This window comes from Hyperolius riggenbachi, chromosome 2 (genome assembly GCF_040937935.1).
Source record: "Hyperolius riggenbachi isolate aHypRig1 chromosome 2, aHypRig1.pri, whole genome shotgun sequence".
Classification (NCBI taxonomy): Eukaryota; Metazoa; Chordata; class Amphibia; order Anura; family Hyperoliidae; genus Hyperolius; species Hyperolius riggenbachi.
The window spans coordinates 259,067,156-259,087,092 of record NC_090647.1 but is presented as its reverse complement, the minus strand read 5'-3'; the positions used below and the strand labels follow the sequence as shown (position 1 = coordinate 259,087,092).

Genomic DNA, 19,937 nt, shown 5'->3' with positions numbered 1-19,937 from the left:
CTTAAGTTCCCCTTTACACAGATATATTTGATAAAGGTTACCAGAGCCCAAATGAATATGAGAAACGGGGGGGAGCAGGCATGTATGGTGAGCTGGCCTGATGGCCACCACTCCCACCGTTTCTGTCCCCTCCACTACCTGTAATTGCCCTCCGGCACCCTCTTCCAGTCAGCCGTGTTGGGCATCAATGCGCCTGCGCTGGCCTGGCTTCATGTGTTCTAAAGTATGCAACCATGGCCAGGAGAGCTCTGTGCAAGCACATGGTGTCACGAGTGACATCATGTGCAGAGCGCTTCCAGACGCTGTAGCGTACTTTCGAACACATGCAGCCGGTCCAGCGCAGGCACAGTGAGGCCCACCCAACTGGAAGAGGATGCCGGAGGGCAATTACTGTTAGCGGAGGGGACAGAATGGAGAACGGGGGGAGCGATATATATATATATATATATATATATATATAATGTGTGTGTAAAGGGGTACTTAACCATTTTAGCCTTTTGGACGTGACTTTCACTTCACATCCAAAAGGCTGCTGCATCCACGCCCCTGTGCCGCGCCTCGGTAGCCCGGAGATCAATGAATGGGAACATGGTTCCCATTCATTGACCTAAGTCCCCGGTAGAAAAACTGACAGCTTCTTTTCAGAGGCCGCGGTCTTTCTGGAAAAAAAAATCATGTCCTCTTTGTAGTTCCTATATTTACAAGAAGGTACTGCACACCCTATGTATGCTAATTAATGCACTGGGTGCAATGGGTGCTGAGTCTGTAATTAGGCTAAAAAGCCCTAGAGACAATATATATACAAAAGGACTCGCACACCAGCATGAGATTCATCAAAATTATATTGTACACCCGAAAGCTGATTAAAAATCGCTTAGGCCATCTTGTGGCCAAATAGTAAAACTACATGCACATACATTTTTATTACAAAGACACATTAAATTACATTTAAAATTAACTGTTTACAATTTTAAAAAAACACAAATAGTTCACTAAGGGTCTGAACTTTTTTAATATGCATGTGAAGAGGGTATACAACTAATATTTTTTTAAAATTATTAACTCGTAAATAGTGATGGACGCAAAACTAAAAAATGCTCCTTTATTTCCGATTAAAATATTGGCACCATACATTGTGATACGGACATAATTTAAATAGTGTAATAACCGGGACAAATGGGCAAATACGTAGGTTTTAATTATGGTAGCATGTATTATTTAAAACTATAATGGCCGAAAACGGAGAATTTTTTTTTTTGCATTTTTTTCTTAATATTCCTGTTAAAATGCGTTAAGAAAAAAAGAATTCTTAGCAAAATGTACCACCCAAAGAATGCCTAATTGGTGGCGGAAAAAACATGATGTAGATCAGTTCATTATGATAATTAGTGATAAAGTTATTGTCGAATGAATTGGAGGTGAAAATTGCTTGGATGCATAAGGTGAAAAAATGGCTGAAGTGGTTACGATGTTGTTAAAAACAGGGGGTACTTTACAAACACCTTACTTCTGTAAAAAGTGCATGTTGTAATATTGCAAGGAAACGCTGTTCTATAGGACAGGAAAGTTTACAAAATAATTTCTAAAGAATTAGGACTGGAGCAGACAATGTAGGACGAGACTGGACAGCTGGAAGTGCAGCTGAAAACTGCAGCCCTTTAGAAGACTCAGCATTTTTACTGAGGAGCCACTGTTGTAGCGTTGTAGGGCTGTGCAGTCTGATTTTTTTTCCCATGCAATCTCATATGATGGTAAAAAGTGTTTTTCTGTGGCCTGATAGTAACCAACCTCAGCAGAAATTATTCTACATGCAAATGACAAGAAGCAGTGCTCACTCCAAGACAGCAACTTGCCCTTTAAATTGGACTGTCAGCCATTAAAAAGATGCAAATGCATGCACCTGTGTCTGCAGTACCAAATCTATCAATAGCTGAAAAGGGCAGCCATAGACAGGAGAGTGCATTCTTATGCTTAGTCACCTATACTGCGCAGAAGTACCCAGGTAAACATAGGTGTCCTAACCCTGGCCCTGTAACATGCATAGTGCAGACATGCAAACACATTCATTGCATCAAACCTATCAATGGATTAGGAGCACACATCCTGACGTCCTCTCCTGGGACAGACCGTGCATCTTACCAATCGCACAAGGGAGCTAACGTAATGTGTCCATGTGCACCATGCACATACACCAGCATAAGCTGTGTTCCTGCATGCTGACAAACACATACAGGGGAAGGAGGGAGTGCACTGAATTAGACCCCAGCCACAGGGGTCAGTAACCAGAACAAAATACATATATCCAGGCACATCGCATCTAGTTAGGACATTAAATAAGTTAAGGAAAGGGAGGTGCTGAAGGGGGTGTGGCTAGAAAACAGCAAAAATCTATTAACCCTTCGCACTCTCACATGCAAATGTTCAAACAAATGCATTCACAGATTCACTCATCCAGGCACAACTGTTATCCCTACAGCTAAGTTAAAAGTCAGGGTTTTAGTTCACAGAAGAATGCATTCTTATGCTTAGTCACCTATACTGCGCAGAAGTACCCAGGTAAACATAGGTGTCCTAACTCTGGCCCTGTAACATGCATAGTGCAGACATGCAAACACATTCATTGCATCAAACCTATCAATGGATTAGGAGCACACATCTGTTTTCTAGCCACACCCCCTTCAGCACCTCCCTTTCCTTAACCCTCCTGGCGGTATAAAAAAATCCGCCAGGAGGGAGTTTTTTTTTTAATTTTTTTTTTCTATATCATGTAGCGAGCCCAGGGCTCGCTACATGATAGCCGCTGCTCAGCGGCATCCCCCCGCCCTCTTCGATCGCCTTCGGCGATCTCCGATCAGGAAATCCCGTTCAAAGAACGGGATTTCCTGGAGGGCTTCCCCCGTCACTGATTGGCCAGGCAGCGCACGGGGTCTGGAGGGGGGGCGCGCGCCGCACCGGATAGCGGCGATTGGGCGCGCAGCGGCAGTGATCGGGGTGCTGGCGCAGCTAGCAAAGTGTTAGCCGTGTCCAGCAAAAAAAAAATTAGACAAATCGGCCCAGCAGGGCCTGAGCGGCACCCTCCGGCGGCTTACCCCGAACCGCCAAGGAGGTTAACTTATTTAATGTCCTAACTAGATGCGATGTGCCTGGATATATGTAATTTGTTCTGGTTATTGACCCCTGTGGCTGGGGTCTAATTCAGTGCACTCCCTCCTTCCCCTGTATGTGTTTGTCAGCATGCACACAGCTTATGCTGGTGTATGTGCATGGTGCACATGGATACATTACGTTAGCTCCCTTGTGCGATGGGTAAGATGCACCATCTGTCCCAGGAGAGGACGTCAGGATGTGTGCTCCTAATCCATTGATAGGTTTGATGCAATGAATGTGTTTAATGTCCTAACTCTCTCCAGTTCATAGACAGGAGAGAGCGCTAAATCGCACACAATCATAGATTATGTGACCAGCAAGGGGCATCGTGTGCAGGTATCCCTATCCAAGCTCCCCTCCCTACCAACTGACCTGTCACTAGGAGCTGCAAAAGTAGGAGTTAAAATCACAAAACACTAGGGCACATGAGAAGCAGGGGGCCCCGACTCTGCCACTACCTGGGAGCCCCATTCCACATGCAACACCAAAAAGGCAGCACAGGTGGACCCCAGTGCTCCCACCACCTGGGTAATCACCCGCAGCTGCCACAGAATCAAAATGCAAAACACAAGAAGCGAATTCTCACTCCAAGACAGCAACTTGCCATTTAAATTGGTCCATAGACAGCCTGTCAGCCAATAAAAAGATGGAAATGCATGCACCTGTGTTTGCAGATCCAAATCTAGCAAGAGCTGAAAGGGGCGGGCATAGACAAAAGAGAAAGCTCATTTGCATCCAATCTTAGCAATTATGCTATCAGAGAATACAGTTGGACTTTAAAGTGTACCCATAGTTTTTGGTGTGATCAGCATCCACGGCATCAAACAGAAACAAAATGGAGTGCTATGATTATCCGTCTTTAAGTACCTCTCGGACGGCAGCATAGAGTCCCAAAAATTGGTCAGCCCCTCCAAAAAAAATGTATCATCTTTTACGTTTAAAACATAGCTTTTCATTCAATCTTATTAAAAATCCATAAAAATGGTGAAAAACTATGGGGCTGCTATCCAGCATCAGCATAAACTGCGGGCTGTCGCTGGATAGCAGCCCCATACTTTTTCACCATTTTTAGGGATTTTTAATATGATTCAATAAAGAGTTATGTTTTAAACGTAAAAGAGCATACATTTATTTGGGAGGAGCTGCCAATTTGTGAGATCCCAAGATGACGCGTGCCATGAGATAAACGTGTATGTACAGTGCCAAATATATTAGTAACTAGGCTGTGTTTATTTTTTTAATTTCCTGCTTGAAAGAGTTGACTTTCAGGCATGCAAGTGACAGCTTCTTTTTACTAGTGACTGGATAATGTATGCCAGTGGCTGGATAGTGTATTGGTTAAGGACACAGAAAACCAGGGTTTGAATCTCGGCTCTTCCTTTTCAGTAAGCCAGCACATTCAGCAAGGAGACCTTGGGCAAGACTCCCTAACACTGCCACTGCCCACTTGAGCACGCCTTAGTGGCTGCAGATCTGGTGCTTTGAGTCCTCCATGGGGAAAAGCGCAATATAAATGTTCTGTGTCTTTCTTGAAGACACAGTCTAGCCCAGTGATGGCTAACCTTGGCACTCCAGCTGTGACAAAACTACAAATCCCATCATGCCTCTGCCTCCTCGAGTTATGCTTAGAACTGTCAGAGTATTGCAATGCCTCATGGGACTTGTAGTTCCACCACAGCTGGAGTGCCAAGGTTAGCCATCACTGGTCTAGCCTAACCCTCAGTGATAAGGAATTACAGCTATAAAACTTTTTTCCTGCAGAGACGTCTGACTGCCATTGAGCAAAGACAATAAAACATGAAATCTATGTGTCTGCAGTACCAAATCTAGCAAGAGCTGGAACTGACGGCCATAGACAGGAAAGAGCAGAGCTCAGTCACACAATCATAGATAATGTGACCAGCATAACAATTTAAACATGAAATAAAACTATGGGATCTCTAATAAAAGGTTGTTTTTATAAGTAGAAGGATAGATACAACTGTTAATCTCATCAGTTTTTCATCTCAGGATCACTTTAACCACTTGCCGACCGCCCACAGCCGCTGGGCGGCGGCAAAGTGGAAGCCGAAAGGACCGCAATACGCCCTTCGGTGTTGCGTCCTTTCGGCATGCCCGGGGAGCGATCGCGTCACTGGTGACGCGCGCTTCCCTCGGCAACTGGCTCCGCCCACCCGCGACGACAACCCGCCGGCCTTTCGGAAGCGCCGGCGGGTTGTTAACCCCACGATCGCCGCATACAAAGTGTATAATACACTTTGTAATGTATAAAAAGTGTATTATACAGGTTGCCTCCTGCCCTGGTGGTCCCAGTGTCCGAGGGACCACCAGGGCAGGCTGCAGCCACCCTAGTCTGCACCAAACACACTGATCCTGCCCCCCCTTTCCCTCTGATCACCCACAGCACCCCTCAGACCCCCCCCCCCTGCCCACCCCTCAGACCACTGTTTACACCCAATCACTCCCCTAATTATCCATCAATCACTCCCTGTCACTATCTGTCAACGCTATTTTTTTTGTTTAGGTCCTAACTGCCCCCTGGGGGCTCCTGATCACCCCCCACCCCTCAGATTCTCCCCAGACCCCCCCCCCCCCCTGTGTACTGTATGCATCTATCCCCCCTGTAATAACCCACTGATCCACAAGCAGTAGATGCCTGGAGAACTGTGTGCTAGGTCCCCTGGACCTAAGTCAGGCCGGTGCCTTGTCTCAGCCGGATTGCTCCTACGGCCTCAGGACGACACCAAAAGAATGCAAGAGACGGCACACAAATGGCTGCAATGATATTGCTGTATTCGGAACAATATGTGTGCTCTTGTTCCGAATACAGCAATATCATTGCAGCCATTTGTGTGCCGTCTCTTGCATTCTTTTGGAATAACCCACTGATCACCTGTCAATCACCCGTCAATCACCCCCTGTCACTGCCACCCATCAATCAGCCCCTAACCTGCCCCTTGCGGGCAATCTGATCACCCACCCACACCATCAGATCGCCCGCAGACCCGACATCAGATTACCTCCCAAGCGCATTGTTTACATCTGTTCTCTCCTCTAAACACCCACTAATTACCCATCAATCACCCCCTATCACCACCTGTCACTGTTACCCATCAGATTAGACCCTAATCTGCCCCTTGCGGGCACCCAATCAACCGCCCACATGCTCAGATTGCCCTCAGACCCCCCCTCTCCCCCCCCCTTATCAATTCGCCAGTGCATTATTTATATCTGTTCTTCCCTGTAATAACCCACTGATCACCTGTCAATCACCCATCAATCACTCCCTGTCACTGCCACCCATCAATCAGCCCCTAACCTGCCCCTTGGGGGCAATCTAATCACCCACCCACACCTTCAGATCGCTTACAGGCCCGACGTCAGATCACCTCCCAAGTGCATTGTTTACATCTGTTCTCTCCTCTAAGGATGTTGGGCCCCTTAGCGCAGTTAGGGTGCAAAAAAGTGCCACACATGTGGTATCGCCATACTCAGGAGAAGTAGTATAATGTGTTTTGTGGTGTATTTTTACACATACCCATGCTGGGTGGGAGAAATATCTCTGTAAATAGACAATTGTGTGTAAAAAAAAATAAAATTGTCATTTACAGAGATATTTCTCCCACATAGCATGGGTATATGTAAAAATACACCACAAAACACATTATACTACTTCTCCTGAGTACGGCGGTACCACATGTGTGTCACTTTTTTGCACCCTAACTGCGCTAAGGGGCCCAAAGTCCAATGAGTACCTTTAGGATTTCACAGGTCATTTTGAGAAATTTGGTTTCAAAACTACTCCTCACGGTTTAGGGCCCCTAAAATGCCAGGGCAGTATAGGAACCCCACAAGTGACCCGATTTTAGAAAGAAGACACCCCAAGGTATTCCGTTAGGGGTATGGTGAGTTCATAGAAGATTTTATTTTTTGTCACAAGTTAGCGGAAATTGATTTTTATTGTTTTTTTTTCACAAAGTGTCAATTTCCGCTAACTTGTGACAAAAAATAAAATCTTCTATGAACTCACCATACTCCTAACAGAATACCTTGTGGTGTTGTCTTTCTAAAATAGGGTCACTTGTGGGGTTCCTAATCTGCCCTGGCATTTTAGGGGCCCTAAACCGTGAGGCGTAGTCTTGAAACCAAATGTGTCAAAACGACCTGTGAAATCCTAAAGGTACTCATTGGACCTTGGGCCCCTTAGCGCAGTTAGGGTGCAAAAAAGTGCCACACGTGGTATCGCTGTACTCAGGAGAAGTAGTATGTGTTTTGGGGTGTATTTTTACACATAACCATGCTGGGTGAGAGAAATCTCTCTGTAAATGGACAATTGTGTGTAAAAAAAATCAAAACATTGTCATTTACAGAGATATTTCCCCACCCAGCATGGGTATGTGTAAAAATACACCCCAAAACACATTATACTACTTCTCCTGAGTATGGCAATACCACGTGTGGCACTTTTTTGCAGCCTAACTGCGCTAAGGGGCCCAAAGTCCAATGAGCACCTTTAGGCTTTACAGGGGTGCTTACAATTTAGCACCCCCCAAAATACCAGGACAGTAAACACACCCCACAAATGACCCCATTTTGGAAAGTAGACACTTCAAGGTGTTCAGAGAGGGGCATGGTGAGTCCGTGGCAGATTTCATTTGTCACAAGTTAGTAGAAATGGAATTTTTTTTTTTTTTTTGGTCTCAAAGTGTCATTTTCCGCTAACTTGTGACAGAAAATAAAATCTTCTAAGAACTCACCATGCCTCTCAGTGAATACTTTGGGATGTGTTTTTTCCAAAATGGGGTCATTTGGGGGGTATTTATACTATCCTGGAATTTTAGCACCTCATGAAACATGACAGGTGCTCAGAAAAGTCGGAGATGCTTCAAAATGGGAAAATTCACTTTTTGCACCATAGTTTGTAAACGCTATAACTTTTACCCAAACCAATAAATATACACTGAATGGTTGTTGTTTTTTTTATCAGACATGTAGCACAATAAATTTGGACAAAAATGTATACAGAAATTTGACTTTATTTGACAAATTTTATCACAGAAAGTTTAAAAAAATAAATTTTTGGACAAAATTCATGTCTTTTTTGATGAATATAATAAAAACTAAAAATCACAGCAGCAATCAAATAGCACCAAAAGAAAGCTGTATTAGTGACAAGAAAAGGAGGGAAAATTCGTTTAGATAGTAGGTTGTATAACCGAGCAATAAACAGTTAATCTGCAGTGGTCTGAATGGTAAAAAAGGCTCTGGTCCTTAAGGGGTAGAAAGACTGTGGTCCTCAAGTGGTTAATGCAAACCTGAAGCAAACATAAACTTATGAGATAATCAAAAGTGTGTATAGTTTAGCAAAGAAAAGTCTCATATTGTTTTCCAGTACAGGAAGCGTTAAAAAAAAAACAAAAAAAAAACTTCAGTTGCTATCTATGCAAAAGGGCTTCTCTGAGCTCTTCCACCCACTGGGTCGAACACAGTCCTGTTTTCTGAAGCACCTAAAGAGCCAAAAAACAGTGAGAGACAGCTTGACAATAAGGTTTTACTGCAGGAAAGTTCAAAGGGTCATTATTTCTGCTTTGTTTTATAGCTTAAAAGACGGCGTGGCCTTAAAATTGCAACTGTGACAGTATGATGCAATGCTATTAAAAAAAAATCCATATATCTGAAAATTGATTCTTTTCTTTGCTACTAATGTTCTAATCTTTATCCATGCTACACATACAAATAATTATATCATAAGTTGTTTTGGCTTCAGGTTTGCTGTAAGTATTACATTCACTTCATTGTTGAATTCATATTATAATAATCATACTAGGATATTCCTCTGGCATGATTACTGACAACTGCATTTTATATACCTGTTTTAAGTTTCTCTGAAAGCATAATGGTATCATTTTTGGCTTCTGATGAACAACCCAAAGCATGAAGGGTAAATATTTTGGCTTTCAGTGAAGGAATTTCACCTTCCCCGTTTGAATGTCAGACAGTCTCCTGATGATATTCTGTTCCTTTATTACTGGCGTTCATCTTACAATGGCCCTAATGGAAAGAGCCAAGATGTTGCCAGCCCGTCTTCACATTTGGAAGTAGGTACCAATGTGTTATATTAGAGGCCTTAGCTATTTTTGTTGTAGCTAAGCAAGCACTCTGTCCATCATCTGCTTGGCCACAATGGCTGTCTTGTGTTGAAGCTGAATTAATCAGCATCCTAATCCTTATTACATTTAAAATGTTTTGGCACTTCTTGAGAGAATCCTTTGTACATACTTTATTTTTGAGGTACAGTTACGAAAGCATTATTCACATCATGAAAGAAAGATTGCTTCTGTAAAAACAACTCCTCTCTGTTGAATGACATTCTCCTATTGATTGTATCAGTACCCTTTTCCATTCAGTGTTTTGTTGCTATACATATTGGAAAAAGTTGTAATTTTCCTACTGCAATCCTATTTGTTTTACCTATGGATTACACCTTTTTGCAGTAAGTGATCCTTTAGGAGTCTGAAGAAATGATCAAAGTGTGCTGGTAGTGAATTGGAGAGTGAATGAAGAGGTGTGTGCAGTAAGAACTTATAAAGCCACAACATTGTATTCCATATTCATTTGAAAAAAGGAAAAACAAACATCATGACTAGCATAAAGTTTAACCACCATATATATAGCAAGTTATACAGCTTACACATATGACTAATGTGAGTCTCATTTGTAGTATAGTATTCTATATAGCAGGACAAATATAACATACGTGTGTGTGTGTGTGATGGAATGAAATGAGTATAGATTTGTTACTAAATTCCTAATTTTTTCTCAGCCTGATGTAGTGGGGTTTTTTATGCATGCTGCAGCATCATATATTTTGTGCCTCCCCCAACCTGGCAGCCTGATGCACAGTGGGAGCCTTCATATTTATCTGTTCTGGATGCTGGATCGCCTCTTCCTTCACTGCAATACCGATATCCTGTTCTGGGTCACGATCTGATGTCAGCATTGCAGCGCTACTCAGTGGTAGAGGAGTCTGTTCTATCATCCCTCTTCCACCACCGAGTGGCGCTGCAACACTAACCTCATCCTCTGGGTCCCGATCACTTAATATCGTGTTTAGGACCCAGAATGGGATGTCGACATTACAGTGGAGGAAGAGGAGAGACGATCCAGCATCCAGAACAGATAAATATGAAATTGCACCCGTTGCATTGGGCAGCAGTAGGTAGCCTGAGTTTAGCCAGCTATGGCTGCCCTGCACCAGGTTGTCTAAAATGAGATAACTCAAGCAGGGCTACTAAGAGGTTCATTTATGACTGTTGAGCTACTAAGTGGCTCAGTGGCTATTTCTTTTGCCATGCAGCACTACAGTCCCAAATTTGAATCCCATCCAAGACAACTCTCTGCTTGGTGGTTTTATGATCTCTCTTGGTGTAAGTTTCTTCCATCTCCTACTGTATCCACTTCTCACTTTAAGCATTGTATATTTCATGGGGAAGACTGATTATGCCGCCGGCATACAAATGCACTACACCCAGGAAGATCATGCTGCCACAGTGTTCTCCCCAGAGCCTTTTAACTGGGCGGAGCGCCCACCTGACTCTGCCCTCCCGCCCGGCTGCCGTTTGTCCTGGTCTGTGAAACAATTTTTTTTCCTCTACTTCATTAGAGCGAGCAGCGGCTGTTTCAGTGCAGCCAGCCCGCTGTCATTCAGGGACGCTACCTCCGCCCTCCTCCCCCAGCTCCTGTCTGTAATGTGGAGGGGCGGGGAAAGCTTGGTAACTTCTACAAGATAGGAGAGGACGCGCCGCTCTGATCACAGGCATGTGTGTCTCCCCATCATAAAGTATGTGTGAAGCCCCAGCGAATGCACAGGAGAGCAAGGAGCTGAAGTTTGTTTTTCCCCGTTCGTTCAGGCATGTCTTTCTGTCCCCTGCCATCAAGTGCCTGTAAAGCAATAATGACTGGCCCTGCTGCCTGGCCACTGTGTATCTGAATGTGATGTCCCTGTAGATGGGTGGGGGTGGAGATGTCAGTCTATGCTGTCTCCTGCAGTGCTGCACAACTGTACAAATTAGCACTGATCAACCCATTGCTTAATGTGCCATGTGGGGTGGGGAAGAAGGCTCACCCTGGCTGCTGCTAATAGGGGAGGGAGAGTCTGCCTTTGCCTGGAAAAGTCTCATAGATGCAATTCTGTTGGAGAGGGATATTCCAGTGCTGCTGGTAGATAGGGGTCAGAGAGGTCTTCAAATCCACCAGCAGCACCCTGACTGAGAATGCCCCTTCCTAGCCAGTGTTCACCCCTTTTCTCCCACCCAGTAGCACCCAGCGTCACAGTGACCTTCTCCCAGCCGGCTACTTTTTCATGCCACCCGGCTGGAAAAAAATTCTGGGGAGAACACTGTGCCAGAAAGCCAGTCAGGGATAATATGACTGCACAATCCACACACGCGCATTCCACACATTATTTCATAGCAGATGCTGTCTGCAATATCTCTCTGTTACTACAATTATGTTAAGCGCACTGGCCAACCATGCACAAGTCCAGGAAGCCTAGGAACCTCAGGATCCTGGTATCAACTTTGCTGAAGTGTCACTCTCCACTTTCATTTCCTTTGTGCAAGACCTGGGGGCTGCTCGTGTAGCCCCTTGTCCCTGTGATGATTGCCAGCTGCAGCTTGCCGCACCTAAAAGACTCCCACTGTAGAGTGTGCTCCTAGGCTTCCTGGACTTGTGCATGGTTGGCCAGTCTAATAGTGGGCAACACGTCCGGTGAGTCTGTTTCTATTGGGTGCTAATGGTGATGGTCACTCTGTAAAGCTGCATGACTGGAATTAGCTACTGTGGTTTTAGAAGACTAGAAAGTCATAAAAACTGATGGATGTGCGCTTAACATAATTGTAGTGATTTTGGAAAAACTTGCCTGGTCTGGTGACAGCGCACTCTGTGGGACACGTGCAATTTATGTGTATTTGCTATTGCGCTTTGAAATTATTTTAAAAGTATCTCTCTGTTGTTCAGTAAATGAATTGTCAAAAAGAAGGCCCGACCAAGCAGTACTCATACTGGCTGCATATTTAGCGCCTCTGCTCATTAAGGGCATGGCTTGTTCATATTTGCCAGCATAAGCTGGGTCTTAAATGAACTATAATGCACTGATATGCCCTGTGGCAGTTAGTCCATGCAAAAGTATTTGCATCTTAACAGGGGCACCAAGAGTAGGTTCTGTCATGCCCCAGGGGAAGCAGCTTGAGCAGTGCCCCCAATCACTCTCACTGCCCAGAATTGCCGCAACTGCATCCGGGGGGGGGGGAGCAGAGAAGTGTAGATGGTCCCACCGAGAATGGCCATTGCCCAGGAGAGCCGCCCACATCTGCTCCCCAAAGGAAAGGGTCTCCACCTCTTTGAAAATTTGTCCAACTGCAAAGGTATGCAATTCTGTGCGACTTGGAAGCACCACATCCAGAAAGGGGAGGCAAGCAGGGAGCACCCTAAGCATTTGGTTGCTGAAGGACTCCTCCCCCACAATGCACGCCTAAAAGGAGGTGCAGATGGCTCCCCCAAGGTCTGTCACCACCTGGGGAGAGCCATCCACCACCTCCCTGCAAAGAGAGAGACATTCAAAACTAGCAAAATGAAGGCTCAAAGCGTGCTAAGCAGCACCACTTCTACTGGCTGCAAATTTAGCCTCTTGGCTCGCTAAAGACATAGCTTGTTTAAATTTGCATTTGCTTGCCAGAATATGCAGGGTTTTGCGCTAACACTGCCCCGCAATGCAACCAAGATAATTCCTGGTAACTATACTGAAAATTTTACAGATGTTTTATACTGACGAATGACCTTTTGTCTTCCTATATCTGTAAAATGTAGAATACTGATTCATCCCCTTAAAGCTCCCATAGACATATCTAATTAATTTAATACATTAATGAGAGGCAAGTAAAGATACCTCTGACTAATTTTTAATTAGTGGTGTGACCAAAAAATTAGGTCTCTTCTATGACCAACTATATTGAAAATCTTTTTGGGTCAAACTGACTATAACTTTTTATTAACAGAACCACTTTATTTTCTACTTCATATTCAGACTTGTATTTTCAAATATCTTGATATCTCTTAACATATTTTTCATGATTTATAAGGTTGAGTTACCTTTGTCCGCAAGTACTTTGCCAGCTCTTTTGCTTTTCCTGTGTGTCATTAACCAACAAAGTCAATGCAGCCCTGGATAAAATGTACAAGGGTTTCTCAAGAGCCAGGAAACTCATTGACTATTTTTATACAGGCTCTTATTACAATCAAACACGGCACAGGTGTGGATATTTACCCTTCCCGCCATGTCAATCTGTTTCTGGCAGCTTATGATTATATTATCAGCTGAAACATTCAGGACAATCTGTGTTTTTTCGGTTTTAGTTTTAGGACCCTCAATTCTGGTAAATGGCCACACTTTAAACATCTTCTTAAAGAGAACCCGAGGTGAGATTTAATTTTGTTAGTGGGGCACAGAGGCTGGTTGTGCACACTAACACCAGCCTCTGTTGCCCCATGGTGTGCCTCCAGGACCCTCCTGCCCGCTGCTATACCCTCCACAGTGCTAGTGACCCACAGCGTGTCGCCAGCACAATGTTTACCTATGCTGTGTCTGTTAGCGCCGCTCCGCCGCTTCCTCTGTATCGGTACTAACCGCCCGCGTCCCTTCTTTCCCGCTGATTGGAGGGAAGGGACGCGGGCGGCCGGGTAGCGCAGATACAGACGAGGCGAGGGAGCGGCGCTGACTGACACCGCATAGGTAAACATTGTGCTGGCGACACGCTGTGTGTCGCTAGCATTGCAGAGGGTATAGCAGCGGGCAGGGGGGTCCTGGAGGCACACCATGGGGCAACAGAGGCTAGTGTTAGTGTGCACAACCAGCCTCTGTGCCCCACTAACATAATTAAATCCCACCTCGGGTTCTCTTTAAAGTAAAGATTTGTTTTACAGGATCAAAAAAAAAAAATTCGTTATAAATAATAGATTACGTTTGAGAAGTTCTGCTGGGAGTATGTAAACTTCTAAATACTTTACATATGATGCTTGAGTGCAATATCCTGATGCTTCATAGAAAATGTCAGTTCTTTTGGAAAGTTACATCTTGTAGTTCATGAAAGATAATGAAGAACAAACTACTTTATGCACTTGTTGCAGGTAGAAAACAGAAAAGCGAATGGGAACTACTGGAAATATTTAAGGCACTTACCACTACGCGACTACGCATTTTGTCCAACAATGTTTTTGTGCGACGAGCGATTGTTTCTGCGATTTTGTGACCTGGATACCTGTGCATGATTACATGAATGATGCTTTGCGACACACGACAATTACGACCATCACTGTGGATTGGATCTTTAGGATCCCCAACTACTCCCGCACAAAGGGCCAGGATCATTTAAACACTCATTCGTATCTGCCATGTGCTGTCGCGTGTTTTTGCGGTAGGAAGATGTATTGGGGAGTGCTCATTGGGTTGCAACACATTTTGGGTTCCCTGATCCTTCTTCTGGTGAGTATGTAGCTTTAGAACAGTTAACAGCAGCCCTTGCATGTCTGCTTCAGTATGGACAACACTCAACATGTGACAGCTGCCATTTTGTTTTGTTTTTTTACCCCCATGAACAGGAAATGGCATTAGATGTGTGTGTTTCTATTAAATTACATGTGCTGGCAGTTCTAATGCATTTTCTCATGGTGGGGAAATGTATGCAAATAAGGCAAGTGTGATCCCTGCCCAACTTCAATGAACAAACATCAACATAATTACAAGTAAGAACAAAGGAGACTTTGGCCTCAATTCACTAAGCTTATCTCCTGTCTTTAATAACTCTTCTAGAGTTGTTACCATGGTGATAAGGCATGTAGTATTCAGGAAACATTTTACCTCAGGCAAGCCTAAAGTTAACTCTTCTGTCTTTAAATTAACTCTCCAATCCTTAAAATGACTCCAGAGTTAAAGACAGGCTGTTAATTAGCTGCATGTGAAAATAACTACAGAGGAGGTAAATTAACTACAGGAGAGGTAACTTAAGGAATGAAGAGGTAAGATAACTCTCTCACTTGTGGAGGTAAGTTTTCTCTTGCCTTATTATCTCTAGCATGATCTTAGTGAATTGAGGCCAAAGTCTGGTCACTGAATCCGTGGCTGTATTATTGCACTGTTACAGTGCCATAAAGTGCATTCATGCAAAAGCAGGTGAAAAGAGTAAATAGTGGGAGCAGATGGGGGAAACAGAACGGCTTGTTTGCATCTCTAATATGCGTGTTCACGTGCTCTCTGGGTACACCCTTCATCCCTTACACCCTTTATCTTGTAGTAAATATCAGTTCATGAATAACTTGAGTTTTCGTTTCACTTTTTCATCTTTATTTTTTAAATTTACATTTGTTTGTATTCATATTTTTTTTAGTTTTTCCTTACTCTGGCAATACTTCAACCCTCAGCATTTTATATGAATGATCTAGACAGGGGTGAGATGGACTGCATACATTGTAAAAATCAAGTCCCACCTTGGCTTGTTATTGAATTTGAACATATAATATTGAGCCTTCAGCAGCTGTATTTCTTACTGCGCTACGTTATGCATTATGTATTTATTACTTAGTGCTTTCCAACTCATTTGTCATACCGCTAACATCAAAATAAATAGCACTATTTTTCTTTTTCAACCACGTACTTTTTGCTAACTATTTTGGGGATACTTTTTCCAGGAGGGCACTGTAATGCCCCATTCACACTAGAGCGTTTTGCCGGCGATTCCGGCAAAGCGCTCAAACGCTAGCGCTTTTTAAAGCGCTAGTGTAATAACCCTATGGACCCGTTCTCACTTGAGCGATTTGCGTTAATCGCCGGCGAATAACGCAAATCGGCAAATGCGTGCAACTGCAGTGTCGTGATTTTTTTTTCCGTGTGAAATTGCGGAAAAATCACTCACGCAAACCGCTGTCGGTAATCGCCAGCGCTTTGCGCTTTCAAGTGTAAATGGAGCCTAAGGCTTCATGGGATAAGATACACAATCGTGTCCTTGGGCAATGGAAGGGACCTTAGATCATGACTATGGTAGGTATTAGACGTTGACTACATACTGTACTGTACTGTGAAAATAATCATGAGAAAAGAAAGGACACTCTTATTCAATGCTAAGGTTTAACATTATCAGGGCATATTAAAATAAATAAATAAACAGCAGCAAACAGCAGTTAGGAGGGAACCTCACACCAGCTACAGCTACAATAAAAGTTATTGCTTAAGTTTCTCTGTCATCAAAGATGGTTAGTGAAGCTAACCAGTAAAGAACTGTTTCATCTTTCTAACTTGGAGTTTGATTTCTTTTATACCCTGCACCAACTTTTGTATATGAATCACTATGTTAATATGAGTGACAAGATTATGATTTGTGAGAGCATGGATGGGCAGTATTGTTGCATAAAACAAAGTTTGTTTGTTAATTCTGGTTGAGGCAGCATGCAAGAGTAATCATGTGCAAAGGATATTGCGATCAATCTGCTCATGTAATTACTAGTTGATGTCTAAGAAAATTCTGTACTGTCATTTTTATTATGCCTTATATTGATATTTTTTTTCTTTTTTAGTTCAAGATTGATGGCGAATGGTGGACCTGGATCGATTATGAGAAATTCCAAGAACTTGTTCATACATATGAGAAGAGTTTGGGGACTGTGACCTTCACTGCTTTGGATTACATAGCAAGAACTCCAGAGTGGGCTCTGTTTGGTTCCACTGAGAGGGGATTTGACCCTGTAGACACACGTTTCCAGAGGAAAAATAAGACAAAGGACATCTCTGGATGCTAGGGTGAAACTAGAGCTATTCAATAAGCATTCTTGTACCCTAGAAAACGTTTTTTTATCTGGCTGAATCAAAAGACCACAATGTTCATTTATTCAATCTTTTTTAATATAATCAACTATGGTAAAGATCTAAAGCTCTCATTTAATAGGTGGCTTACATTTTTTTAAACAAATGCTAAGCAAAGCTTTTCTCCCTTTTCACTTGAGCATATTTTATTTGAGCCTTGATTTGTTTTGTAGATTTCCCCCATTTATGGTTCTTTTAGGATATTTTAAGTCTCTATCTAGCTAAATGAAAAATGCATTCTATTTTTAGTTACTTTGCTCAGGTTTATATTTGACAAAAAAAGTTTTGTTTTGGTACAACAGAAGTTCCTTTCAGCAGACGTGAGTTTTAAAGCACACCTACTCCTTTCTAAATGGTCATTCTTTCACATCAGTAAAAGACATAATTTCGTTATTGTGTGCTAGCCGTATTTGTCTACCTCATTACCTTTGGTTGACCTTATTTTTCACTGTGACCAAGCAAGACTAAAATCCTTTTTCATGACAGGTAAGTTTTATTAGAACAAAGTGTATGCATACGCTTTTTGGCAGGAGCATCGTTAGATGAAAAATAGACATCTTTCCTCTTAAATGTTGTCTTGCTTAAGAGAAAGACTTAGAAAGCTCCGACTGTCTGCAAGGAACTATCCTTTTCTGAGGCGAGGCAAATAAAAAAAAAATATCATTACATTTAAAAAATACTCCTCTAGTCCTCTAGTTGCTTACCACGTACTCCTGGCCCCCACTGTTGCTGCTTGCAGATCCCCAGAACATATCTGACAAGAGCTTGTTACATATGTTACGTGGCCATGTCCCCTTTTCATGCACGGGCACTGCCATACTACGCATGCGCAAGTACGGTTGCAACTGTGCAGTAAGCCAGAGCCTCTTGTCAATGAGTTGCTCCAAGTTAATGCGCGGCCACATCCGTACTCACGCCGGTGCCGCACAGCTGCACTCATGCATGAAAAGGAGTGTGGACACGTTCCTCGAGAGTCACAGGAGGAGGTGGGAAGCCTTTGAAGGATCCAGAGGCTTTTCTCTTCTTAGGTTAGTATCTTATGTTTTTCTTTTCAGTTCGCCTCAGGTTTGCTTTAACTTTACTATATCCTGATACGTTCTGGCAAGTGAGGTGAAGTTCAGCATTCATATGTGGCTTAAACTTTTGGAGCTTCATAATCATGTAATTTTGTGTGCCTACTGCACCTTTGGACATCTTTCTTTTAGAAACATGTTTTTTCCTTGGTAACAATTACTGCTGTTGGAGTCTGGATCAGCATTTTGATGTCTCATTTAAAGCGGACGTGAAGATAGTTTAAAAGTTTCACTTACCTGGGGCTTCTGCCAGCCCCCTGCCGACATTCGGTGCCCACGCTGGTCCTCCAACAATTCTCTAGTTCCCCGCAACAGTGCAGTTTTGTTTTGTAGAGTTGCCGTCCACTGCGCCTGCGGGGCCCTGGCCGCACGTTTTCTCATTTGCGCTCCCATCCCTGGTAGCGTCCTGCACAGGCGCAGTAGAGATTTTCTCCTGCTGTGCCTGGGAAGGATGTTCCCAGCGTAAGTGTAACGCTTTTATTTTGAACTATTTTCAGGTCCGCTTAAAGGTTTGGTTCTTACCGGAGAAGAGAAACTGTTCTGGGTACTATAGAGCCTTCCCATTTCTCCATGTGGGCGCATTGGTCAGAACACTCTATGGCAGTGATGGCCAACCTTGGCATTGCAGCTGTGACAAAACTACAAATCCCATCATGCCGCTGCCTCCCCCAGCTTATAGCTGTCAGAGTATAGCAATGCCTCATGGGACTTTTTAGTTCCACCACAGCTGGAGTGCCAAGGTTAGCCATCACTGCTCTATTGTATCCAGAGCCTTCACTCGTTATAGGTAAGTATCGAACCTGAAGTGAGAGCTTCTTTGCTTTAGCTTCAGTTTAAGAATACTGAAAGTACATAGATATGGTAAATGGTGATAAAAGTTGACAGCATAAAAGTTAATAAAACCTCAAGTTTTGGTTTCACATCAACCAGAATTTGAAGGGACAGCACCAGAACTTTGTAAAGGGCTAATGATGATTTGAAGCCTACTGTGGAATTAACTGGTAGCTGAATAATTAATCAAGCTGCCAGTTAATTAATCAGCAGCTCCTAATTCTGGCTAGATCTTGCAATTTCTGGATTGTAAGGAAGCAAAATTTGCCATTGCATCATATTTTATGCTCCTTGCTAATGGTAGACTTGCTTATTCAGATAGGCGTATGTGGCAGACACTAGCGTTTCACATCATTCTGTAGACTATTTGATGCAAGTTTACTGACGTTTTATTAGTGATTTCCTCTGACTTCTTACTTTGTGTACCGTTTTTCTTTTTTCCCCTCACTGAATTTTTCTCCCACATTTAAAATAAAAGTGTATGATTGGAGCAAATGTTTCACAAGAGGTCATTTATTGCTTTTCCACATGGTAGCTTGGTTGTCAAGCAATTTTTTTTTTAATTTTGCTGCTGCATGCACATACCTTTGCAAACAAGTTTCTGTTGGTTCATTTATCTGAAAATACAGATTTTAGTACATTCAACCCAAGTTTTAAAATGCTTTATCGCACAACAAAATAACAGTTTTTTTGTGAAATATTAATAATCTTGTCATTCGTTATGTAGCCAAATAAAGTTATTGGAAAGAATAGCTGTCGAGTTATGATCTCCGTATTCTAATGTTTTTTATTTATTTTATTTTTTTATTTCTTGAGGTTGTCATGTATTGAGTACTTTTGTGTGGGCCAGAACTTCATATAATATATCCTGTGTTCTATCCACCACCATTTAGATCTTACATTGTCTTGTGTAAGTATTTGTCTGGAAGGTAGAATAGAAAGGTGCTGGCACTGCAGCTAAGGGTGCAGGGAGGGTT

General features: G+C 43.0%; 1 protein-coding gene across 2 annotated transcripts in view; it reads left to right on the top strand.

The window, feature by feature from the left end:
• The window catches only part of LOC137546284 (S-adenosyl-L-methionine-dependent tRNA 4-demethylwyosine synthase TYW1-like), a 246,437-nt gene extending 226,806 nt beyond the window's left edge, over positions 1–19,631 (top strand). For both annotated transcript variants that reach the window (XM_068268563.1, XM_068268562.1), the window contains exon 16: positions 16,771–19,631. In XM_068268563.1, coding sequence (XP_068124664.1) covers positions 16,771–16,992 — 222 coding nt within the window. In that variant the 3' untranslated portion in view covers positions 16,993–19,631. The remainder of the gene's footprint in view (positions 1–16,770) is intronic.
• The last annotated feature ends 306 nt before the right edge of the window (positions 19,632–19,937 follow it).